This window comes from Salvelinus sp. IW2-2015, linkage group LG14, assembly GCF_002910315.2.
Source record: "Salvelinus sp. IW2-2015 linkage group LG14, ASM291031v2, whole genome shotgun sequence".
NCBI lineage: Eukaryota > Metazoa > Chordata > Actinopteri > Salmoniformes > Salmonidae > Salvelinus > Salvelinus sp. IW2-2015.
Window position 1 is genome coordinate 32,103,204 of NC_036854.1, and position 27,437 is coordinate 32,130,640.

At 44.4% G+C, this 27,437-nt stretch overlaps 1 protein-coding gene across 2 annotated transcripts; it reads left to right on the forward strand.

The window, feature by feature from the left end:
* Positions 1-10: 10 nt before the first annotated feature.
* Positions 11-26,651, forward strand: LOC111972848 (uncharacterized). 2 transcript variants are annotated; one of them, XM_023999968.3, is made up of 16 exons: positions 11-3,457; positions 6,743-6,869; positions 7,012-7,140; positions 7,235-7,283; positions 8,238-8,374; positions 8,600-8,703; positions 19,858-19,968; positions 20,352-20,405; positions 20,603-20,806; positions 20,886-20,965; positions 21,146-21,370; positions 25,036-25,081; positions 25,217-25,363; positions 25,440-25,537; positions 25,713-25,812; positions 25,905-26,651. In XM_023999968.3, exons 1-16 carry the CDS (start codon positions 101-103, stop codon positions 26,055-26,057), a joined length of 5,121 nt encoding a protein of 1,706 aa, XP_023855736.1. In that variant the 5' UTR covers positions 11-100; the 3' UTR covers positions 26,058-26,651. The 2 variants fall into 2 exon arrangements, with proteins under 2 accessions (XP_023855736.1, XP_023855737.1); XM_023999969.3 differs by having other exon boundaries at positions 20,889-20,965.
* The last annotated feature ends 786 nt before the right edge of the window (positions 26,652-27,437 follow it).

Consider the following 27,437-nt stretch of genomic DNA (forward strand, 5'->3'; position numbering starts at 1 on the left):
TCTTTTCTTTTTGTGTGTGAGAAGGGTGAGTGAGAGGAACTGTGTCTGAGTGTTGGTGAAGTGCTGCTTTGCTGTTTTAGAAGCTGGTAGCGTAGTGAAAATGGGGTGCTGCTGCAGTAAGGAGCTGAGCCCAGGCCTGCTAAGTGAGAGGACCAGGCTGCTTCAGGCATCAAGCCCAGAGGCGCTGGGGATCAAGAACCAGGACAGACTACACACTAATGCTTTGGCTCAACATGTGTCTGACCAACTGGCTCAACACACGTGTGTACCGGACGGACCGGCCAAATGGAAACTTCAGGAACAGGAGAAGAAGAACAATGTCATCCCGGACAACGTGTCGACAGGCCCCAAGGCGAGGCATAGCAGTGTCCGTGGCATGCGGAGTGGGGGGCTACTCACTCCGCAACACTCACACGAGGAGGAACTGGCTATTATTAACGCCTCCACAGGCCCCAGCATGGTCACACAGACAAACACGGACACACACACACACATGGACTCGACGGAGGCAGGCGTGCCACACACACACGCTGCCAAGGCCAGCTGTGGGAATGTTCCATATTTGGAGGGGAGTGTGAAGAGCCCATTAAAACAGAAGATAGCAGAGAACACTATGGATAATTCTGTTAGACAAAGGATACAGAGCAGCATGGAGAACCCACCCAAACAGAAGATGGAGAAGACAATGGAGAACCTAGCGAGACAGATAGAGAATACCATTCAGAACCCAGACAGACAGAGGATAGAGAAGACCATTGAGGTCCCAGAAAGACAGAGGATAGAGAACACTGTGGAGAGCCCAGTGAGACAGAGGATAGCGAAGAACGCCCTGCTCAGGTCTACCTGGTTCAACCAGACCCCGGAGCCCGGCCAGGAAGAGACAGAGGGCTGGAGGACCCCCCTGGTCGGAACATCCCCAACCCACCAGCTGTATGATATCAGAGCTGGGGGGGATTCCACTAGAGTAGGACCAGAGGAAGATGAGGAGGAAGACTGTGTCATCAGGGCAACCTTGGGGCGGGGTTTCAGGGCCAGAGCTCAGAGCTTCTACAGCATCTGTTCCATCGATGCTGACGACCTAGACACTGACCAATCCAATACAGAGGAACATACAGCCTTCATCCAATCACACGCAGCGGAACCTAGAGCAATCGAATCACACATAGCCAAAACTACATCCTCTATTCAATCACACGTAGCCGAACATACAGCTTTCCAATCACATTCAGAGGAACATACAGCCTCTATCCAATCACACGCAGAAAAACCTAAAGCCAATGACCAATCACACAGAGTGGAACCTACAGCCTTTGACAAATCCCACGGTGAGCCCCCTGAGGCACCCGTTCTGCCGGACCTTCTCTGGAGAAGCTATGAGGACCCTCAGACTTCACAACAGGACAGCTCCATCGCCCCCGGAGACACCAGGACCCCACCACTAACTGGAGACATTACAGATCCCGACATACTTGAGCTGACATCACGCCAGGAGAAGAGTGTGTGTGTGAGGGACGAGAATGTGTGTGTTAAGAAGACAGGTATTTTGTCCACAGTGAAGACTGTTGATAGCAGCCAGGAAGGAGAAAACAAAAAGAGGGATTTGAACCTCCATGATACTCATAACAATATTCCCACCCCCACATACCCCTGCCCTCCTAACCCTACCATTACAGAGGAGCAACTCACACACAGCCTCAGCCTTAGCTCTAGTCCTAGCCCCAGATCCAGCCCCCTGCTTGGGGCAGTGGATGGGGCCACATGTGTAGAGGAGATGGAGGGGATTGAGGTATACCAAGCTGTCTCAGTGAGGATGATCAGTGAGGGGCTGAAAGGAGAGACAGAGGAGGAGGAGGAGGAGCAGGAGACCATACTCAGCAGCACAGTGGAAACCACACTAACAGAGGTATCACCAGTCTCCACACTCTCCTCACTATCCACAGTCTACCCAGTCTATGCAGTGTCTCTACCCATGGACTTTACTGTCCACTCATTCAAATCTGACCTTAGACCAGTGGATATGGAACATGAAGTTGGAACAAAACCTGATCAGTATAATACTACTTCTGACAGCAACGCCAAGCCTGATCAAAACACAACACATGTGTATGCTGGGAGACCTGATAGGGATGATGTAAAACCTACTGGAAATAACAGAAGCCCTGTTGATGACTCAGAGCTCACTGATTGGCCAGTCCAGGCTGAGGATATAGTTGGAAGGTCTGCAGCAACACAGAAGGAGCCGGAAACCAGTGTGGAACAGAAACACTGGCAGGAAATGGCTGCCATCACCAGTCACCCCACAAGAGAGAGCAGCTATCCTCAGAATTGTAGAGAGGACAGAGAGAGCAGCAATCTTTCTCAGGGTTGTGAGGACATAGAGAGCAGCCATATTTCTCAGGGTTGTGAGGACAGCGAGAGCGGCCATCTCTCTGAGGAACGAGGAGGCTCTACTCCTGTCCCTCAGGACCTGCCTAGCGGGGACACTTACTTACAGCCCTGTCCTTCATCCTCCTCTTCCCATTTCCTTTCAATAGGTTCAGAATGGAGAGATGGGAGGTTGATTTCAGAGGGAGGAACTGAACCCACTGACTGCAGAAACCTGTCTGAGAAGAACACAGAGGACGGAACACCCGCGGAGGACGGAACACCCGCGGAGGACGGAATGCACGCGGAGGACGGAACGCACGCGGAGGACGGAACACACGCGGAGGACGGAACGCACACGGACAAAAGGGCAGAGATACACACTGAGAATAGAATATCCCTGCTAGAGGATTGTGCTGCAACAGACAGTAGTGTAGGAACACAGTCTGACAGTAGTTTAGGGACACTACCTGAGGACACTGAGTGTAGTAATATAGCAACAAATGACAGTATGTTTGTCACCCCTGTTTTCCCCCCTGTGACATTTGGATTCAGCCCATTTGATGAACCCCTGAAGTTTGTTTCCCACGGCGATGACTGCTCAGATGTGGACTACCCTGTAGACGATGCAACGACGGCAGATTCCTATTTGTTGGCGGGAGTGCTGGGAGTGGAGCCTGATCAGATTGACGTTTACGCCTCGACCCCCTCTTACCAGATACAGTTCCTGGGTCAGGGGTCACTGGCTGTCACCACGGACATGGACACCGTGGGGGTGAGAGGACAGGTCGAGGAAGGCGGCATGAAAGACATGGTGTCAGAACTGCTGGGAGAGGAAGGGGACCCCACCCTCTCTGGCCTCTACCCCTCTCCCTGGACGCATTTAGGGCCAGGGCTGGTAGAGGAAGAGGTCTGTGGAGGATGGGCCCAGGGGCTGGCCCAGGGTATGGTGCCCAGCCAGGGTGAGGGTGAGGAGGGCTGCGAGGAGGAGCAGCCCCCTAGCTCCATGGCCCTGCTGGGAGTCTACCCCACCTACAGCACTCTTCTGCCTCAGGACTCTTGTCTCTGGGAATGGCACCATCAGTACCAGCCTGTGAGTACTTCAGCGGTGTGTGTGTGTACTGTAGGGGTGAGAAAACACACGTACAGTGCATTCGGAAAGTATTCAGACCCCTTCACCTTTTCCACATTTTGTTACTTTACAGCCTCATTCAAAAATTTATTTAAAAAATGTTTTCCACTCATCAATCTACACACAATACCCCATAATGACAAATTATGCAAATGTATAAAAAAAAATGAAATATCACATTTACTTAAGTATTTAGACTCTTTACTCAGTACATTGTTGAAACACCTTTGCCAGTGATTACAGCCTCAAGTCTTCTTGGGTATGATGCTACAAGCTTGGCACACCTGTATTTCTCAAGCTCTGTCAGGTTGGATGTGGAGTGTCGCTGCACAGCTATTTTCAGGTCTCTTCAGAGATGTTCAATCGGGTTCAATTCCGGGCTCTGGCTGGACAACTCAAGGACATTCACAGACTTGTCCCGAAGCCACTGTTGCGTTGTCTTGGCTGTGTGCTTAGAGGTCGTTGTCTTGTTGGAAGGTGAACCTTCAGCCCAGTCTGAGGTCCTGAGCGCTCTGGAGCAGGGATTCATCAAGGATCTCTCTGTACTTTGCTCCGTTCATCTTTCCTTTGATCCTGACTAGTTTCCCAGTCCCTGCCTCCAAAAAACATACTTACAGCATGATGCTGCCACCACCATGCTTCACCATAGGGATGGTGCCAGGTTTCCTCCAAACGTGATGCTTGGCAATCAGGCCAAAGAGTTCAATCTTGGTTTCATCAGACCAGAGACTCTTGTTTCTCATGGTCTGAGAGTCTTTAGGTGCCTTTTGGCAAACTCCAAAAAAGCTGTCATGTGCCTTTTACTGAGGAGTGGCTTCCGTCTGGTCACTCTACCATAAAGGCCTGATTGGTGGAGTGCTGCATAGATGGTTGTCCTTCTGGAAGTTTCTCCCATCTCCACAGAGGAGCTCTGTCAGAGTGACCATCGGGTTCTTGGTCACCTCCCTGACCAAGGGCCTTCTCCCACCATTGCTCAGTTTGGCCGGGTGGCCAGCTCTAGAGAGAGTCTTGGTGGTTCCAAACGTCTTCCATTTAAGAATGATGGAGGCCACTGTGTTCTTGGGGACCTTCAATGCTGCAGACATTTTTTTGGTACCCTTCCCTAGACACAATTCGGTGTTGGAGCTCTACGGACAATTCCTTCGACCTCATGGCTTGGTTTTTTCTCTGACATGCACTGTCTACTATGGGACCTTATACAGGTGTGTGCCTTCCCAAATCATGTCCAATATATTTAATTTACCACAGGTGGACTCCAATCAAGTTGTAGAAACATCAAGGATGATCAATGGAAACAGGATTCACCTGAGCTTAACTTCATTGCAAAGGGTCTGAATTCTTATGTAAATCATTTTCAAAGAATTTGCACACAAAAAAAAAAAACTATTTCCGCTTTATCATTATGTGTAGATTTTAATTTAATCAATTTAAGAATAAGGCTGTAACGTAACAAAATGTGGAAAAAGTAAAGCGGTCTGAATAATTTCCGAATGCACTGACAGTGGTGGCCCAAAATGTTGGCACCCTTGCACTTAAGTAACTCACAATTTTCCCTAAAAATAAGTTGAAATTGAACAAAGTATTTGGTCTCCACACTTCTTTATTTCACTGTTAATATTACAGAACTTTTGTTTTTGATTCAGAACTTAATATATCCATTAAAATCAGAAAATAAACAGAAATGGCATTGACAAAATTATTGACACCCTACTTAATATTTGGTAGTACAGCCTTTGGTCAAAATAACTGCAATCATGTGCTTCCTGTTACCATCAATGAACTTCCTGCACCTCTTTCCTGGCAGTTTGGCCCACTCTTGTACAAACTGCTCCAGTTCTCCCAGATTAGAAGGGTGCCTTCTCCTAACTGCTGTTTTCAGATCTCTCCACAAGTTTTCAATGGGATTTAGATCTGGACTCATTGTTGGCCACTTCAGAACAGTCCAGCGTTTTGTCTTGAACCATTTCTGGGTGCTTTTTGAAGTGTGTTTGGGGTCATTGTCCTGTTGGAAGACCCATGACCTTTGATTGTGACCCAGCTTTCTGATACTGGGTCTAATATTGCACTCCAAAATACCTTGGTATTCACCTGATTTCATGATGCCATGCAAACGTTCAAGACACCCAACGCCAGAGGCAGCAAAGCAACCCCAAAACATTACTGAACCGCCATGTTTGACTTTAGGGGTGGTGTTCTTTCCTTTGAAAGCTTCATTTTGTTTTCTGTAAACATAGAGATGGTGTGCTTTACCAAAAAGCTCTGATTTGGTCTCATCTGTCCACAGGACATTCTCCTAGAAGGATTTGGGCATGTTCAGGTGTGTTTTGTCAAATTGCAGTCTGGCTTTCTTAAGTCTGTCTCTCAGCAGTGGGGTCCTCCTGGGTCTCCTACCATATAACCCCCTTTCATTGAGTTGACGATGGATGGTGCGAGTTGAAACTGTCATACCTTGTGTCTGAAGGTCAGCTTGAATCTGTGTGGCAGTTGACCGAGGTGATTTCTCCACCATTCAAACAATCCTCCACTGCAATCTTCCATCAAGTTCTCTCTTGCGGCCACGTCCAGTGTGGTTGGCTACAGTGGCATGGGCCTTAAACTTCTTGATAACATTACGTATGGTGGAAACAGGAACATCAAGGTCTCTGGAGATGGACTTGTAGCCTTGAGATTGTCCATGCTTGGCTACAATGATGTCTGACCTCAGATAATTATCTGGTTTTCTTTCTTTTCTCCATGCTCATTGCGGTACACACAGTGACACAAAACAGGAAAATTTGTCCTTTTCTCTATTCAAACTGGTTGAATAGATGTTGTTTATATGATGTTGTTTATCTTTATATAAACGTGATGTTTATACTGCAGGCACCTTCAACTCACCACAGGTGAGTTCAATTCCAAAATAAATGAGAATCACCTGCTTGAAATCAAATTATTTATAACCACTTCTAGAAGGTGCCAATAATATTGTCCGGGCCATTGTAGGATTTCTTTGTGGAATTAGCTAAGATTTTAGTAAATCAATTCAAAAAAAATTGTTTTGTTAAACTGCACATCGAAGATATACATATGTGGATACCAAAATATGTTTTAATTTCAACAGTTTCTGGAAGAAATTGTGCATTATTTGAAAAAGTGCAAGGGTGACAATATTTTTGGCCACCGACTGTATATGTTAATTTGCACTGAGGTTGTGTGTGTGTGTGTGTGTGTGTGTGTGTGTGTGTGTGTGTGTGTGTTCTCTTGCAGAAATCCACCCTGGTCTCTGAGCTCAACCCCAACGCTCAGGTATGGGCCAATCACATGCTTAGTCTGGACCCCTCAGGCTCCATCTACACTGACTCCCGTCTACCATGGCTGGCTGTTAACCAGGAAGGTAAGCATGTGGAAGTAGACAGAGTATGGAACAGCGCCTAGCCATTAGTCCAGAGGTGGAAAGAGCTACTGGGTGTTCAGGCTTTTTCTTTGGCTTTTATTTGTGTCAGTCTTGTAAATGCCTTAACCTGATTGGTCCTCAGGGTATGACCAGGGATATGATCTGGAGGAAGTGGGCAAGGCTCAGCTGGAACCGAGCGTCGTAGAATTCCCAACGGTCACTATGGGAAACCTGTCAACCAATGGCCTGGTCCAGGACAGCTGTCTATCAGGTACTAACGTTACTGGCTGATGGAGCTTAGAACAAACAGGACTGTTTATCAGGTGACATCTGATACAAACATTATATGTTATTGATGTTTTCAGAGGAGCTCATCGATCAGCTGAAGACCTCACTGGAGTCCTGTCTGTCACGGTACGTATGTGTCACAGGCCGCTGATGGCACCTAAAAGAGCAACTGCCCCTAAAAATCAACTTCTCATTTTGAAAATGGTCTATGTGGCATCAATATGAGTCAGAAACATTTATTATAGAATACAAAGTGTAAATAGGATCAGTTTGGTCATAAAGTCAGTCTCGTTCAACTGAGATTTGCGAGATGATAGGAGATAATGGTATGTCACGGAATGAAGAGTACCGTAAGAGTGGTCAAATTGGGTTTGGCATTCGATATCCCTATGGGGCTAGTTAAGGACCATCAGTAAATTCAACAATGTACATGTAACAATATTTTAAAAAGTCAGTAGCTCAAAATTTCAATGACTTAAAAACCACCTATAAATTGTAGAAAGTCATATACAAATATTGAAAGCAATTAACGACACCACTAAAAGATGTGCAACATGAAAATATTGTCCCATTTACATTGTGTAATGTATTGACGGTCCCTAACTATCACCAGAGATAGGCTATCCAAAGTCAAACCAACTTTGCCATGGTCGCACACCAAACGGCTGAAGCCAATTGGCAAAATTATCTGGCTAACTCTTCCCACCTGCTAACACACACGAGACATCCCACATCAAACCACACCCAGAAACCAACTCACGTCTGAATTCAGTCATGGCCTCTTGCATTTCTTAATTATCAAAATCTAAGACAAAGACAAATCAGGAAGTGCAGTCACCCTTTAATTGGGATGGACCGGCTCACAGTAATGGCTGGAACGGGATTGGTTGTGTTGGATGCCATTCCATTTACTCCATTCCAGGCATTATAATAAGACTTCCTCCTCTCACGAGCGTCCTGTGGTCTGTGTGATTGGTCAGTGGGCAGTTAGGGTAGTTTCTGATTGGGCAGTGAAGGGTAGTTTGTTATTGGTCAGTAGGCAGTGAGTTTTTTTTAACTGATTGGCTGATGTCCCCTCAGGGAGAACCTTGCCAAAGACCTCTACCTCGTCTCCCAGATGGACAGCGACCAGTTTGTTCCCATAACAACGCTAGCCAACCTCGACCACATCAAGAATCTCAGCACGGACTTGGAACTCATCTCTGACGTCCTCAAGTGTGAGTAAACCTTTTCTGTGTGCATGTATGTATGTATGTATGTATGTATGTATGTATGTATGTATGTATGTATGTATGTATGTATGTATGTATGTATGTATGTATGTATGTATGTATGTATGTATGGACGTATGTGGGTTATTGTTGTATTGTATTACATGATTGGGTAAGATGTTTACTGGAGGGAAGGCTCTGACCGTGTCCTGTCTCCTGATTGGCTCGTAGCCTTGCCGCTGGTGGAGGTGGCAGAATGCGGGCAAAAGGTACGGCCCAATCAGGGACGCTGTATCGTCATCCTCCGAGAGGTCCCGGAGACCACACCCCCAGAGGTAAGAACCCGCCTGTTAGAAACCTGTCTTAGTCCATGGGCCAGCTGAAAAAGGTCCACCTTGTGGTGGCAAAGGTTTGATGGAATTAAATTGTTTCCCACAAGCTCCTGATCAAATTGATATATGATAGCCTCTCCCKAAAAAATTGCTTTCTATGTTTTTCACACAATTATACATCTTGTTGTAAGGGAGTCTATGCAATATAATGTTTGCAGACTGATAAAGGAATGTTGAGACGTGAGAATGGTGACATGTTCATTGAAAATGACTGTATAGGTTTTTATCAATAAAATGTCACTATACTCTGCACAGCGTTCGATTTGCAAGGAGACCCCCAGCCCCGCTAAAACCATAGACAACTATGTGCTGTTTCAAGGGATTGTTAAATAAACTATTTGGTTTTAATATAATCACTTCTTGAAGAGCATAGTCAGAACTACACATTTCGTATTATTCCACATTTAGCTCTATCATCAMAGTTGTACAGCATGTAACTGCATGCTTTTCATGATCAGCCAACATCAATAGATCATGTAATTTCAGATACATGAGGGTACTGTATCCCTTTGGCATGTAGCTAGCTAAGCAAACAACGTGTCAATCTTGCTTTTAGAAAGAGCTTGACATCAGTCCTTGTCCTGGTAAAATTGTCTGTCGGACATCTGTCATCAACCCTATACATGGCAAGCAAATCAAACAATATTTTTATATATAGCCATTTATACTGAACCAAAATATAAACACAACATGTAAAGTGTTGGTCTCATGTTTCATGAACTGAAATAAAAGATCCCCAACATTTTCCACAAAAAGCTTATTTCTCTTTCATTTTTTGCACAAATTTGTTTACATCCCTGTTAGTGATCATTTCTCCTTTGTCAAGATAATCCATCAACCTGACAGGTGTGGCATATCAAGAAGCTGATTAAACAGCATGATCATTACATAGGTGCACCTTGCGCTGGGGACAATAAAAGGCCACTGTAAAATGTGTAGTTTTGTCACACAACACAATGCCACAGATGTCTCGACTGCAGGAATGTCCACCAGATTTGTTGCCAGAGAATTGAATGTTCATTTTACTACCATAAGCTGCCTCCYACGTCGTTTTAGAGAATTTGGCAGTACGTCCAACCGGACTAAATAGTGCAGAACACATGTAACCACTCCAGCCTAGGACCTCCACATCCGGCTTCTTTACCTGCGGGATCGTCTGAAACCAGACACCCGGACAGCTGATGAAACTGAGGAGTATTTCTGTCTGTAATAAAGCTTTTGGGGGGGGAAACTCATTCTGATTGGGTGGGCCTGGCTCCCCAGTGGGTGGGCCTGTGCTCTCTAATAGCTCTTCTCTCCCTGACCATCATAATCTTAAAATGATGCTCTCTAACCTTCAACAGTACACGTTATTTAATGAAACCTAATAATTTCGTATACATTAGTTCAGTGGCTAGTTGACACGTTATAGAAATCATGTCATCAGTGATTAGAAAAAAATCCAGCAATTGGACCATTGCTGATGCCCTCGACAACCCTTAGCAGCCACTAACATTATACTATTTTTCCACAAAAAAAGTGTAACTAGTCACCATCTATGAAGGCTGTAAACCTAAGGCTTTAATACTTCACCAGCTATGTAAGTTGATGCCCTCATCATCAGGCGGCTTGTTAAAATGTCATATTGGAATGTAGTGTATATGACAGGATTCAAGACATATTTTATATTTAAACAATATGGCATAATATTGTATATCAATATAGTCATTACAAACCAGTGAAAGATCCCTTTAGGAATATTATAGATACATTTTTAATTGTTTGAAAATAAAATATTGTAACTGCTGTCCTCCTCCTCATCTGAGGAGGAGAAGTTTGCAGGATCGGAAGACCAATGCGCAGCGTGGTAAGTGTCCATAACGTTTATTTTAAAACATAAACTGAACACTATGAAATACAAAACAATAAATGTGAACATGAACAAAACCGAAAACAGTACCGTGTGGCAACAAACACTCACACGGAAACAAACACCCACAAACCAAAAGTGAAACCCAGGCTACCTAAGTATGATTCTCAATCAGGGACAACGATTGACAGCTGCCTCTGATTGAGAACCATACCAGGCCGAACTCAAAACCCCAACATAGAAAAACACACATAGACTGCCCACCCCAACTCACTCCCTGACCATACTAAATAAAGACAAAACAAAGGAAATAAAGGTCAGAACGTGACAAATATAGATATCAGTGATGCKAATACGGACCAAAACCATTGATATGAGTAGTGTTTTTGGTACATTTTTGGAACAGTTTTGCTAATGTTTTACAAAGATTATATATCTTGCAAACCTGGCTAAATTGGTTGTGTTATTTGCATAYCTATAATCTATGTTTTATTGCCATTAGGCATATTCCACCTATTATTGAAAGAGTTGAAAGAGCCCATAGAGATACCATAATATGTTTTGTATTATGAAGTTTATAACATATCAAATTGCGTTAGTTTGAGAAGTTAATTCCCTGACAATACAAAATGATCATGTCCTCAATCCTGTTGGCCCAGCTAACTGCATAACATATGTGATGAGGAATATTTAAGATTTAATAAAGTTCATATTCAGTTAAGAGTAATTAACATAATGCTTAGCATATCTATGTTTTCCCGGCATTTATGTAATTCACATGATTTCAAGAGTTCTGTTTGTGTCAAGGGTTGATGGTTACGAGACTCGATGTTATGTATTAAACACATCTGTTTATAGTAACTGAAACCAGACTGGATGTACAAGGACTGAGGACACTGATATGTTATTGTATTGATGACCTTATGAACACTGTGTGACTCTGCAGCAGCTGGCAAAGTATTTTGTTGTGACGTACAAGCCTCCCAGGCTGATGTTTATGGAACATTGGTGCTGTGAGATTGGGATTTAAGGCCCTGCTTAGAGAAGGCCAGTTAGACATTTTCTCTGCTTCTGTGCTGTAGGTGTGTCCCTGTCTCACTTGTAATAAACCAGATTGATTTACGATTGACTATATCCGAGAGTGCTCTTCTTTTATTCACCCCTTTACAGTTACCATACAGTGCATTCAGAAAGTATTCAGACCCCTTCACTTTTTCCACATTTTGTTACGTTACAGCCTTATTCTAAAATTGATTAAATTGTTTTTTGACCCCTCATCAATCTACAATCTGCCAACAATTATAAATGTTTGCAAATTTATATAAAATAAATCAAAAAACGTGAATATCACATTTACTTAAGTATTCAGATCCTTTACTCAGTATTTTGTTGAAGCACCTTTGGCAGCGATTACAGCCTTGAGTCTTCTTGGGTATGATGCTACAAGCTTGGCACACCTGTAATTGGCGAGTTTCTCCCATTCTGTTCTGCAGATCCTCTCAAGCTCTGTCACGTTGGATGGGGAGCATCGCTGCACAGCTATTTTCAGGTCTCTCCAAAGATGTTAGTTCGGGTTCAAGTCCGGGCTCTGGCTGGGCCACTCAAGGACATTCAGAGACTTGTCCCCAAGCCACTCCTGCGTTGTCTTTGCAGTGTGCTTAGGGTCGTTGTCCTATTGGAAGGTGAACCTTCGCCCCAGTCTGAGGTCCTGAGCGCTCTGGAGCAGGTTTTCATCAAGAATTTCTGTGTACTTTGCTCCGTTCACCTTTCCCTCGATCCTGACTAGTCTCCCTGTKKCTGCCGCTGAAAAACATCCCCATAGCATGATGCTGCCACCATGCTTCACAGTAGGGATGGTGCCAGGTTTCCTCCAAACGTSACAGTTGGCATTCACGCCGAAGAGTTCAACCATGGTTTCATCAAATCAGAGATTCTTGTTTCTCATGGTCTGAGACTCCTTTAGGTGCCTTTTGGCAAACTCCAAGCGGTCTGTCATGTGCCTGTTTCAGAGGTGTGGCTTCCATTTGGCCACTCTAAAATAAATAAATACTATTTTATTTGTCACATGCGCTGAATACAACAACACCTTACAATGAAATGCTTACTTACTTAACAATGCCGTTTTAAGAAAAATACAACAAAAAAAAAGAAAAAAGTAATAAGTAATTAAAGAGCAGCAGTAAAATAACAATAGTGAGGCTATATACAGGGGGTACCGGTAAAGAGTCAATGTGCGGGGGCACCGGTTAGTCAAGGTAATTGAGGTAATATGTACATGTAGGTAGAGTTATTAAAGTGACTATGCATAGATAATCGATAATAAACAGCGAGTAGCAGCATCGTAAAAGAGGGGGGGGGGGYAAATGCAAATAGTCTGAGTAGCCATTTGATTAGATGTTCAGGAGTCTTATGGCTTGGGGGTAGAAGCTGTTTAGAAGCCTCTTGGACCTAGACTTGGCGCTCCGGTACCGCTTGCCGTGCGGTAGCAGAGAGAACAGTCTATYACRAGSGTGGCTGGAGTCTTTGACAATTTTTAGAGCCTTTCTCTGACAGAGGTCCTGGATGGCAGGAAGCTTGGCCCTAGTGATGTACTGGGCCGTACACACTACCCTTTGTAGTGCCTTGCGGTCGGAGGCCGAGCAGTTGCCATAGCAGGCAGTGATGCAACCAGTCAGGATGCTCTTGATGGTGCAGCTGTAGAACCATTTAAGGATCTAAGGACCCATGCCAAATCTTTTCAGTCTCCTGAGGGGGAATACGTTTTTTCGTGCCCTCTTTATGACTGTCTTGGTGTTCTTGGACCATGTTAGTTTGTTGGTGATGTGGACACCAAGGAACTTGAAGCTCTCAACCTGCTCCACTACAGCCCCGTCGATGAGAATGAGGGCGTGCTCGGTCCTCCTTTTCCTGTAGTCCGCAATCATCTCCTTAGTCTTGGTTATGTTGAGGGATAGGTTGTTATTCTGGCACCACCAGGCCAGGTCTCTGACCTCCTCCCTATAGGCTGTCTCGTCGTTGTCGGTGATCAGGCCTACCACTGTTGTGTCATTGGCAAACAACATGGTGTTGGAGTCGTGTCTGGCCATGTAGTCATGAGTGAACAGGGAGTACAGGAAGGGACTGAGCACGCACCCCTGAGGGGCCCCCGTGTTGAGGATCAGCGTGGCGGATGTGTTGTTACCTACCCTTACCACCTGGGGGCGTCCAGGATGTCCAGGATCCAGTTGCAGAGGGAGGTGTTTAGTCCCAGGGTCCTTAGCTTAATGATGAGCTTTGAGGGCACTATGGTGTTGAATGCTGAGCTGTAGTCAATGAATAGCATTCTCACATAGGTTTTCCTTTTGTCCAGGTGTGAAAGGGCAGTGTGGAGTGCAATAGAGATTGCATCATCTGTGAATCTGTTAGGGTGGTATGGAAATTGAAATGGGTCTGGGGTTTCTGGGATAATGGTGTTGATTTGAGCCATGACCAGCCTTTCAAAGCACTTCATGGCTAAAGATGCGAGTGCTACGGATCGGCAGTCATTTAGGCAGGTTACTTTAGTGTTCTTGGGCACAGGGACTATGGTGGTCTGCTTGAAACATGTTGGTGTTACAGACTCAGACAGGGAGAGGTTGAAAATGTCAGTGAAGTCCTATTTAGGTCTTACTCACATCGGCTATGGAGAACGTGATCACACGTCTGGAACAGCTGATGCTCTCATGCATGTTTCAGTGTTACTTGCCTCTAAGCGAGCACAGAAGTCATTTAGCTCATGTCACTGAGCAGCTCGCGGCTGTGCTTCCCTTTTGTGCTCTGTAATAGTTTGCAATCCCTGACACATCCGACGAGCATCGGAGCCGGTGTAGTACGATTCAATCTTAGTTCTGTATTGACGCTTTGCCTGTTTGATGGTACGTCGGCAGGCATAGCGGGATTTCTTGTAAGCTTCTGGGTTAGTGTCCCGCTCCTTGAAAGCGGCAGCTCTTTTTTAATTTAATTTAATTTCACCAGTTGAGAAACGTTCTCATTTACAACTGCYACCTGGCCAAGATAAAGCAAAGCAGTGCGACAAAAACAACACAGAGTTACACATGGGATAAACAAACGTACAGTCAATAACGCAATAGAAAAATCTGTATACAGTGTGTGCAAATGAAGTAAGGAGGTAAGGCAATAAATAGGCCAATGGTGGCAAAGTAATTACAATTTAGCAATTTACACTGAAGTGATATATGTGCAGATGAGGATGTGCAAGTAGAAATACTGGTGTGCAAAAGAGCAGAAATACAAGAACATATATGGGGATGAGGTAAGTAGTTGGTTGGATGGGCTATTCACAGATGGGCTGTGTAGAGCTGAAGTGATCGGTAAGCTGCTCTGACAGCTGACGCTTAAAGTTAGCGAGGGAGATATGTCAGTGATTTTTTTATTTTTTTTTGCAATTCGTTCCAGTCATAGGCAGCAGAGAACTGGAAGTAAAGGCAGCCAAAGGAGGTCTTGGCTTGGGGATGACCAGTGAGATATACCTGCTGGAGCGCGTGCTACGGGTGGGTGCTGCTATGGTGACCAGTGAGCTGAGATAAGGCGGGGCTTTACCTAGCATAGACTTATAGATGACCTGGAGCCGGTGGGAATATGTATTGGAGGGCCAGCCAACGATACATACAGGTCGCAGTGGTGGGTAGTTTATGGGGCTTTGGTGACAAAACGGATGGCACTGTGATAGACTACATCCAGTTTGCTGAGTAAGAAGTGATTGAAGGCTATTTTGTAAATGACATCGCCAATCGTAAGGATTGGTAGGATAGTCAGTTTTACGAGGGTATGTTTGGCAGCATGAGTGAAGGAGGCTTTGTTGCGAAATAGGAAGCCGATTCTAGATTTATTTTGGATTGGAGATGCTTAATGTGAGTCTGGAAGGAGAGTTTAGAGTCTAACCAGACACCTAGGTATTTGTAATTGCCCACATATTCTAAGTCAGAACCCTCCAGAGTTTTGGATGCTAGTCGGCGGCGGGAGGGTGCGGGCAAAATCGGTTAAGAGAGCATGCACTTAGTTTTACTAGCATTTAAAAGCAGTTGGAGGCCACGGAAGAAGTGTTGTAATGGCATTGAAGCTCATTTGGAGGTTTGTTAGCACAGTGTCCAAAGAAGGTCCAGATGTATACAGAATGGTGTCCTCTGCATAGAGGTGGATCAGAGAATCACCAGCAGCAAGAGCGACATCATTGATATATACAGAAAAAAGAGTCGGCCGAGAAATTGAACCTGTGGCACCCCATAGAGACTGCTGGAGGTCCGGACAACAGGCTCCGATTTGACACACTGAACTCTATCTTCAGAAGTAGTTGGTGAACCAGGCAAGGCAGTCATTTGAGAAGCCAAGGCTATTGAGTCTTCCGATAAGAATGCATAGTGGAGAAGGTACGGTGGGATTCGAAATGGTCATTGATCTGTTTGTTAACTTGGCTTTCGAAGATTTTAGAAAGGCAGGGCAGGATGGATATAGGTCTATAACAGTTTGGGTCTAGAGTGTCTCCACCTTTGAAGAGGGGGATGACCACGGCAGCTTTCCAATCTTTGGGGATCTCAGACGATACGAAAGAGAGGTTGAATAGGCTAGTAATAGGGGTTGCAACAATTTCGGCTGATAATTTTAGAAACAGAGGATCCAGATTGTCTAGCCCAGCTGATTTGTAGGGATCCAGATTTTGCAGCTCTTTCAGAACATCAGCTGTCTGGATTTGGGTGAAGGAGAAGGGGGGGGCTTGGGCAAGTTGCTGCAGGGGGTGCTGAGATGTTGGCCGGGGTAGGGGTAGCCAGGTGAAAAGCATGGCCAGCCGTAGAAAAATGCTTATTGAAATTATCGATTATCGTAGATTTAACGGTGGTGACAGTGATTCCTGTCCTCAGTACAGTGGGCAGCTGGGAGGAGGTGCTCTTATTCTCCATGGACTTTACAGTGTCCAAAAACGTATTGGAATTAGTGCTACAGTATGCAAATTTCTGTTTGAAAAAGCTATATATATTGGCTCCTGACTTCCCTGAAAAGTTGCATATCGCAAGGGCTATTCGATGCTAATGCAGAACGCCACAGGATGTTTTTGTGCTGGTCAAGGGCAGTCAAGTCTGTGGTGAACCAAGGGCTATATCTGTTCTTAGTTCTACATTTTTTGAATGGGGCATGCTTATTTAAGATGGTGAGGAAAGCACTTTTCAAGAGCAACCAGGCATCCTCTGCTGACGGGATGAGGTCAATATCCTTCCAGGATACCCGGGCCAGGTCGATTAGAAAGGCCTGCTCACTGAAGTGTTTTAGAGAGCGTTTGACAGTGATGAGGGATGGTCGTTTGACCGCGGACCCATTACGCACGCAGGCAATGAGGCAGTGATCGCTGAGATCTTGGTTGAAGACAGCAGAGGTGTATTTAGAGGGCAAGTTGGTCAGGATGATATCTGGTTACGGATTTGGTTACGAATTTGGGGTTGTACCTGGTAGGTTCCTTGATAATTTGTGAGAACAGCAGCTTGTGAGCTAAAGCTCTACCCTTTAGCTCAGTGGTGATGTTGCCTGTAATCCATGGCTTTTTGTTGGGGTATGTACTTACAGTCACTGTGGGGCTGACGTCATCTACACACTTAGTGGTTAGAGCGTTGGACTAGTAACCGGAAGGTTGCAAGATCGAATCCCCGAGCTGGCAAGGTAAAAATCTGTCGTTCTGCCCCTGAACAAGGCAGTTAACCCACTGTTCCTAGGCCGTCATTGAAAATAAGAATTTGTTCTTAACTGACTTGCCTAGTTAAATGAAGGTAAAATAAAAAATTGATCAAGCCAGTGACTGATGTGGTGTACTCAATGGAAGAATCCCAGAATATATTCCAGTCTGTGCTCTCAAAACATTCCTGTAGCTTAGCATCTGCTTCATCTGACCACTTTTTTATTGACCGAGTCACTGGCGCTTCCTGCTTTAGTTTTTGCTTGTAAGCAGGAATCAGGAAGATAGAATTATAGTCAGATTTGCCAAATGGAGGAAGAGGGAGAGCTTTGTACGCGTCTCTGTGTGTGAAGTAAAGGTGGTCTAGAGTTTTTTTTTTTCCCTCTGGTTGCACATTTAACATGCTGGTAGAAATTAGGTAAAACGGATTTAAGTTTCCCTGCATTAAAGTCCCCTGCCACCTCTGGATGAGAGTTTTCCTGTTTGCTTATGGCCATATACAAATCATTGAGTGCGGTCTTAATGCCAGCATCGGTTTGTGGTGGTAAATAGACAGCTACAAAGATTATAGGTGAAAACTATTTTGGTAGATCGTGTGGTCTACAGCTTTTCATGAGATACTCTACCTCAGGCGAGCAAAACCTCAAGACTTTCTTAGATATCGTGCACCAGCTGTTGTTTACAAATATACATAGACTGTCACCCTTTGTCTTAACAGAGGCTGCTGTTCTAACCTGCCGATACAGTGTGTAACCCGCCAGCTGTATGTTGTTCATGTCATATGATGTTACAGTTTTTAATATCCTGTTGGTAGGATATACGTGCTTGCAGTTCGTCCACTTTATTATCCAGCAATTGTACGTTGGCCGATAGTACCGTTGGCAAAGGCAGATTAACCACTCGTCGCCGGATCCTTACAAGGCACCCTGATCACCTTCCGCGATATCGCCGTCTTTTTCTCCTGCGAATGACAGGGATGAGGGCCTCGTCGGGTGTCTGGAGTAAATCCCTCTCGTCCAACTCATTAAAGAAAAATTACTTGTTCAGTTTAAGGTCAGTAATCGCTGTTCTGATGTCCAGAAGTTATTTTTGGTCATACGATACGGTAGCAGCAACATTATGTACAAAATAAGTTACAAACAATGCAAAAAAACAACAAAATAGCCCAGTTGGTTAGGAGCCCATAAAACGGCAGCAGTCCCCTCTGGTGCCATTATACATAATAAAGGCCTGATTGGTGGAGTGCTGCAGAGACGGTTGTCCTTCAGGAAGGTTCTCCCATCTCCACAGAGGAACTCTGGAGCTCTGTCAGAGTTACTATCGGGTTCTTGGTCACCTCCCTGACCAAGGCCCTTCTCCCCCAATTGCTCAGTTTGGCCGTGCAGCCAGCTCTAGTAAGAGTCTTGGTGATTCCAAACGTCTTCCATTTAAGAATGATGGAGGCCACTGTGGTCTTGGGGACCTTTAATGCTGCAGACATTTTTTGGTACCCTTCTCCAGATCTGTGCCTCGACACAATCCTGTCTCTGAGCTCTATGGACAATTCCTTCAACCTCGTGGCTTGGTTTTTGCTCTGACATGCACTGTCAACTGTGGGACCTTATATAGACAGGTGTGTGCCTTTACAAATCATGTCCAATCAATTGAATTTACCACAGGTAAATGTAAAGTGTAAAGTGTTGGTCCCATGTTTCATGAGCTGAAATAAAAGATCACAGAAATGTTCCATTCGCACAAAAAGCTTATTTCTCTCAAATGTTGTGCACAAGTTTGTTTAAATCCCTTTTAGTGAGCATTTCTCCTTTGCTAAGATAATCCATCCACCTGACAGGTGTGGCAAATCAAGAATCTGATTAAACAGCATGAGTGTTACAAAGGTGCACCTTGTGCTGGGGACAARAAAAGTCCACTCTACAATGTGCAGTTTTGTCACATAAAACAAGTTTTGAGAGAGCATGCAATTGGCATGTTGACTGCAGGTATGTCCACCAGAGCTGTTGCCAGAGAATGTAATGTTAATCTCTCTACCATAAGCCACCTCCAATGTCGTTTTAGATAATTTGGCAGTATGTCCAACCGGCCTCACAACCGCAGACAAAGTGTGTGGCGTTGTGTGGGCGAGTGGTTTGCTGATGTCAACGTTGTGAACAGAGTGCCCCATGGTAGTGGTGGGGTTATGGTATGGGCAGGCATAAGCTACGGACAATGAACAGAATTGCATTTTAAAGATGGCAATTTGAATACACAAAAATACTGTAACGAGATCCTGAGGCCCATTGTGAAGCCGATTTTTTTTAAAGGTYTCTATGACCAACAGATGCATATCTGTATTCCCAGTCATGTGAAATCCATAGATTAGGGCCTACTGAATGTATTTCAATTGACTGATTTCCTCATATGAACTGTATCGCAGTAAAATCTTTGAAATTGTTGCATGTTGCGTTTATATTTTTGTTCAATATATGTTCAATTTGTCCTGCTGGCCCATGTGTGTGTTTCCCATGTGTGTGTTTCAGTGCTGATGTGCGTGTTTATTTTGTTAAACCACCAGGAGGTAAAGGCTCTGTTTGCGTGTGAGAGCCTCCCCAGGATCCAGAGCTGTGAGTTTGCCCAYAACGACAACTGGTTCATCACCTTTAAAACTGAGGCTGACGCTCAACAGGTACAGCTGGGAGAGACAGAGACTGGGGTTACGGAGGTTAACAACAGCTGGGAGAAGGATTGATTCTCTAGACATTCATGCAGATTTCATTCAGCTGCAGATTTCATTCACGTGTGTGTGTGTGTGTGTGTGTGTGTGTGTGTGTGTGTGTGTGTGTGTGTGTGTGTGGTGTGTGTGTGTGTTGTGTGTGTGTGTGTGTGTGTGTGTGTGTGTGTGTGTGTGTGTGTGTGTGTGTGTGTGTGTGACGGAGGTTAACAACAGCTGGGAGAAGGTTTGATTCTCTGACATTCATGCAGATTTCATTCAGCTGCAGATTTCATTCACGTGTGTGTGTGTGTGTGTGTGTGTGTGTGTGTGTGTGTGTGTGTGTGTGTGTGTGCCAGGCATTTCAGTACCTGAGAGAGGAGGTGAGGACGTTCCAGGGAAAACCCATCAAGGTGAGTTGAGACTTTTTATTTATTTATTTAACCTTTATTTAACTAGGCAAGTCAGTTAAGAACAAATTCTTATTTACAATGATGGCCTACCCCTGCCAAACCCTAACCTGATCTAAATATTTTTCTATACATGATGCAAGTGCCAGTCACATGATAAAAGATTGATTCATTGCCTTGTTGAATAATAAATTGATCAGGCACGGATCAAGGCCAATGTGATGGCAGTCACATCTTACGCTCCAAAGAATGGCTACAGGCCCCGCGCAATGGACTCCTGCACCAATCAGCAGCCTTACAACCCCTACTACGCCCCTCCCACTTTCCAGCAGCCCCTCCCACAGCTTTACCCAATGACCAATCAAAGCTTGGCTGCCATGGCCGGATACACGGACCCTGACCTGGTGAGATGGACACACACACGTACACAGATGCAGGTACAAGCATTTTCTCTCACACTGGTGTCATTGGTGTTCTGTACAGCAGATGGCGTCATTATCTGGCTTCATGAACGGCTTCCCAGGAGGCCCCAGCTTCAAAATTTCCCCCTCATACAGACACAGGTACTACACTCCTCACTCTCTTTCTCATTCTGGAGAGACGTCTCTCTCCTTCTCGCAAGCTATCATTTTCTCTCTATTTCTTTGTCTCTCTCTCTCTCCATTTCTGTGTTTTTCTTGATGGAACCATGGTTGTAGTTAGGTTGTTGTGATGTTACATGTGTTTCTCTCTCTCTCCTCCAGTAGGGGGAACCGTGGGCAGCGGGACCAGAGGCGGCGGTCTGGCGACAGGGAGCCGGGCCTTCTGGATGACCCCCCCTTCTTCCCAGAGCATGTACCAATAGGCCCCCCTGGCCCCCACAGGCAGGGCCGGCCACGGTTACCAGGCAACAGGCGTAGGGAGGGAGAGGGGGGTCGGCGTGGAGGGAGAAGGGAGTCAAGGTCCTCCCCAAGCACTGGCATAGGAAGGTAATGACCTTTAACCTCCAGCCCTTAGAGACGGGACTCTTCCTGATAACTCATGTTCAGTAGAGACTAAACAAAATATAAAATGTTTTTGAGGTACCACGTGAACTGAAGGAAGATAATAGCGATGTTTTCATTAACTTGTCCAGTGATTTTTTTATTAATTTTTTTACATTTAAGAAGTTTGCATAGATGCTAAAATTGCATGCTATGCTACAGTGCGTTTCCATTGAACTATATTGTCAATAAAATCAGCTGGATGTAATAATTTCACACCTAAAAAAAAACATTATCGCAAAAACCTACAATGTCGAATAGAAATGAATTGGTTGAAGTTTTTCCATTACCTACAGTATTTAGGCAAATTGCGCATAAGGCCTAATAAATTGGCGACAGTGCCCTCCCACCTATCTGTTTTATGTCTCAGGTAGCCTGCAAAGCCAGCATGGATAGAATGCAATAATTGACTAATATTTACCATATTCTAATAATTATTGTGTACCAACGTATCGCCAAGGTCCATGGTGCCATGGTGAAACTTGCACTCCTGTAGATCTGAAACAATTGTATGATGAAACTTGCCAGACAACCAGAACAGCAAGGCAAAGCAATTCAGGCATTCAGAAAGTCAGGACAAAAATAGATTTTGCAAGCAGTGGGCATTAGAATGAAATGTGGAGTGGAGCTTTATAGTTACGAGCACGGCCGACCAGCTCATTAGACAGAATTAGGCGGCCACCTATGGCATCAGATTGACGAGGGCGGTATTTTCTGAGCTAAACTGACCAAGACGCAACTCCAACAACAACACATGAAACCCCACATAATTCTGCTCAAAAACAATGACAATTTCTCACAACCAGTGGCATAAGGGATTTTTAGCTGAGTGCAAATGCCACCCTGTGATAAGCAATGCCCACTTTGTAAAAGGCAGGGGCACAAAATATTTTGCTTGTCCATTCACAGGGCGCCTCTCCATGGTACTGTTGGAGAGACGCATCGCTGTGGCGCAACACTAACGCAACGTTCCATAAATCATGTAACAGATATAGGATATGGTTAAAAGAATGTGGCCTTTTCTGTAGCCTACAGGCTGGAGATGAAATGTATGACAATGTAATGAGACAGACACTTTTTACATCATGTAGGTTTCTCCGATCAAATAGCCTAACCTAAATGGCGCCCATTCAAATAAAAATGCACTGACATGTTAACAAACAACATATCCTAAAAACAGGACAAGTCAAAGGAGAATGGACAACCACAAGTGTTGTCTAGGAGTTTCACCCCATTGTCATGATCAGTGGTTTCAAGTTAGTATCCGTCAATTGTTTTGACAAGCTGATCATAGCGAAAAAGAAAATAGTTCTGCATTTCCAGCTTTGTAAACACATTGTAAAATAGGCTCACAATAACTCCTGATAAAGTTGGGTAGCTGATATTCAGAGCTTAAATAGCCTAATTAATTAGTCACAGGAATCAGGATTAATAAAGCCAATGCTACGGCCTACCACATGGAATGACATTCATAAAATTCTGTTGCAGGCCACATGGTAGTATACACCCCAGTAAGCACGAGCCGAAGACTTTTTGATGTCTTTTTTTGGTGTTTTATAAACGGTAGTCTTACCACATACAGTGCATTCGGAAAGTATTCAGACCCCTTGACCTTTTCCAAGTGTTGTTAAGTTACAGCCTTATTCTAAAATGGTTTGAATTGTTATTTTTCCTCATCAATCTACACAAAATACCCCATAAACTGGTTTACATAAGTATTCGGACCCTTTACTCAGTACATTGTTGAAGCACCTTTGGCAGTGATTTACATACTTGAGTCTTCTTGGGTATGACGCTGCAAGCTTGGCACGCCTGTATTTGAGAAGTTTCTCCCATTATTCTCTGGAGATCCTCTCAAGCTCTGTCAGGTTGGATGGGGAGCGTCGCGCTGCACAGCTATTTTCAGGTCTCTCCAGAGATGTTTGATCGAGTTCAAGTCTGGGCTCTGTCTGGAACTCTCAAGGACATTCAGAGACTTGTCCCAAAGCCACTCCTTCGTTGTGTTGGCTGTATGCTTAGGGTCGTTGTCCTATTGGAAGGTGAAACTTCGCCCCGGTCTGGAGCAAGTTTTCATCAAGGATCTCTCTGTACTTTGCTCCATTCATCTTTCTCTCGGTCGTGACTAGTTTCCCAGTCCCTGCCGCTGAAAAACATCCCTACAGCATGATGCTGCCACCCATGCTTCACCGTATGGATGGTGCCAGGTTTTCTCCAGACGTGATGCTTGGCATTCAGGCCAAAGAGTTCAATCTTGAGTTCATCAGACCAGAGAATCTTTAGGTGCCTTTTTTCAAACTCCAAGCGGGCTGTCATGTGCCTTCTACTGAGGAGTGGCTTCCGTCTGGCTACTCTACCATAAAGGCCTGATTGGTGGAGTGCTGCAGAGATGGTTGTCCTTCTGGAAGGTATTCCCATCTCCACAGAGGAACTCTGGAGCTCTGTCAGAGTGACCATCGGGTTCTTGGTCACCTCCCAGACCAAGGCCCTTCTCCCCCGATTGCTCATTTTGGCCAGGCGGTCAGCTCTAGGAAGAGTCTTGGTGGTTCCAAACTTATTCCATTTAAGAATGATGGAGGCCACTGTGTTCTTGGGGACCTTCAATGCTGCAGAATTTCTTTGGTACACTTCCCCAGATCTGTGCCTTGACACAATCCTGTCTCTGAGCTCTACGGACAATTCCTTCGACCTCATGGCTTGGTTTTCACATGCACTGTCAACTGTGGGATCTTATATAYACAGGTGTGTGCCTTTCCAAAGCATGTCCAATCAATTGAATTTATCACAGGTGGACTCTAATCAAGTTGTAGAAACATCTCAAAGATGATCAATGGAAACAGGATGCACCTGAGCTCAATTTTGAGTCTCATAGCAAAGGGTCTGAATACTTATGTAAATAAGGTATTTTGGCTTTTTATTTTTAATATATTTGCAAAAATTTCAAAAAACTGTTCCCGCTTTGTCATTATGAGGTATTGTGTGTAGATTGATGAGATTTAAAAAAAAAATGTAATCCATTTCAGAATAAGGCTGTCACGTAACAAAATGTGGAAAAAGTGAAGGGGTCTGAATACTTTCCGAATGCACTGTAGATGGGCATTCATAAGATTATATTTCAGGCAACACTGTAGGCTACACCTCAGTAATCATGGACCGACACCGATGCCTTTTGGACGTCTTTTTTTGGTGCAGTCCGGACCGGCCTTGATTTCCACATCCACTGATATTCGTTTTTGGTCCGGTCCGGACATTGGTTTTTGGTCTCCCCTAGGATGGCAGAACGGCAAGGACCGGCCCTGGTTACGCGATGACATCACGGGCCCTGCATACTTTCAAAATTATTCAGCAATCAATATTTATTTGAAAAATATATTTTTTAAATTGATTGTCTTAGTAAAGCTTGACAAAAMAAAATCTCTGTCGAACMAAAAGAAAAATCCACCTCTGTCGAACGAAAAGAAAAATCCACAAATTTCGACGATCTTTAGAAAAGTTATCCATATTCTGTTCTTTCCATTACACATGCCGCAGTGATTTTTTTGTTGTAGACATTGCTTTTGTTGAATAAAGCTGGGTCAATAAGAAACCTGCCTATTGATTCTCTCTCTCTGAAGGAGAGGCCCCATTGGTCAGAGGAGGAGAAGAGATGAGAAGTACACTGTAAGTACTTAACATGTGGATGGCTTTGGGAAAATGTCAAGGAAAAGCTCTTATTTGTGAGTGTTGTTTTTGTGTGTCTGTGAATATGTATGTCTGTGTATAACAATATGTGTATATAAACGTATGTATGTTTAGAGAGAGCCCCCCAAGTCGCCCCCCCGCTCCTTGTCTCCCAGTCTGGAGCTGGGCCCTACTAGCTTCCCCCCACTGCCCCCGGCAACAGCCTCCAGAGAAACACTTACCATAGCAACCAGCAATCACAAAGCAACCTGCAACCACAAGGTAACCAAGAGTCACACACACATACACACTCACACATGCCGTCTACTTTCTTGTAAGGTTGTTTTTCTTGTTACAGAGTGCAGTTACAGACAGCAGTACCAGCCAATCAACCACTGTGACATTACAAGATCTCCAGCCTATCACAGTATTGCCTCAGAAAACCCTCCCCCCAGAGTGAGTATATTCTCCTTCCTTTGAATCATCATTGCTGTGGAATGGGTCCCTTTCACAATGTGTTTTGTATGATTACTTCAAGGAAGAAGAATACATGCAGACTCATGTCTGTGTTATGGTTGTGTTGTGTTATGGTTGAGGGTTGTGGTTGATGGTGGTTGTTGCTGTACCACAGGAAGCTGAAGGAAACCATGCCATCTCCCAAGAGGACCACAGCAGCTCCTCCGACCGTGAAAGAACCTCTCCAGACCACGAAGGAAAACAGACCAGCAGTGGTGAGACACCTCACAGACTACAGAGACAAACTGGTTATTAGTGAAAGTAGTGTATGCTGGGTACTGACCTGTCCTGTGTTGTGATTGGTTAGGAGTCCAAGAAGCCAAGCTACGCTGAGATCTGCCAAAGGATACGAGCCAATCAAACGCTTTGCGCAAACCCCATTGACCACACCCCATCCGGGGCGGAGCTTGCCCCAGCCTATCCTGCACAGGAGTCTGACCAGGCTCAGTTACCACGGTGACCAGAGTGAGATGGTTACTTTTGGTTGGGGAGGGCAAGAGGGGAGGAGGAGAGAAGAGGAAGATGTTTTTCAAGCCCAATAAAAAAATCTATAGCCCTTTAATGTTGAGGTTTTGATTTATTTGATTTATAAAGTTTAGTTTTAGAAGCCAAGTTGTAGAACTCTTGTTTCTCTCTGCTGTCTGTCTGTCCGTCTTGTGTCTGTCTGTATGTCTGTCTGACTGACGGAACTCTCTGAATTCTTTACAGTTTAATATTGATTAATTTATTTTTATGAATATTGGTTAGTATTTAGAGCATCAGACATACTTCTGTATTAATTCCTAAGTCTAAATAACTTCAGCGGAACAGTTACAGTAACTACACTGGAACACACTGGAACAGTTGCAGTAACTACACTGGAACAGTTACAGTAACTACACTGGAACAGTTACAGTAACTACACTGGAACAGTTACAGTAACTACACTGGAACACACTGGAACAGTTACAGTAACTATACGGAACACACTGGAACAGTTACAGTAACTATACTGAACACACTGGAACAGTTACAGTAACTACACTGGAACACACTGGAACAGTTACAGTAACTACACTGGAACACACTGGAACAGTTACAGTAACTACACTGGAACACATTGGAACAGTTACAGTAACTACACTGGAACACACTGGAACAGTTACAGTAACTACACTGGAACACACTGGAACAGTTACACTAAGTACAAACAGCCAGCCACTGAGTGCCAAGAAGCTAAACTGATTTCATATCAAAATTTGTTTCTGCATGAGTTTTAGATGTATTTATTTACTGTTTTATTTAGATGGAATGTCTTGTGTGTTGATTGGTTTGTGTTGTTTTGAGTTTGGAGGGTGGGTGTCTGTTTAGAAGAGAAACATTTGAGGTGGATATTGATATGTGTACATACAACACTGTTAGCGTTAACAAATTGAATTTGATTTGGAATCAGGGGTAGCTGAAGGGAGAGGGTGGGGGATGTAGATAAAGCTTTCAGTTCGCATTTCCTATGTTTGAGAGAGATTTAGTGTGCAAATGCGGGTAATCGATACAGAATTAAGTCACGAAAGTGAATATGTTATTTTTTCTGTCCAGATGTAAATAATTTGACTATTATTAAACAAGTGCCTTTAATAATAAACAATGTGAAACTCTATGTTCGCTTAATTAATGTAAGGGAGCCTTCCCTTTAGTAGGAGGCTGTGGTCAGATTGGCAAAGTGGCGAATGGGTACACCTGAGACGGTCGCTTTCCACGGTCATGTGGTGCTGTGCTGAACTTCAGAGTTCAGTCGCTGTCTGCTTCTGTGGTGCTGAATCTCTGATCGCCGCTATTACAGCTTGTTTGTTTAACCTTTTCA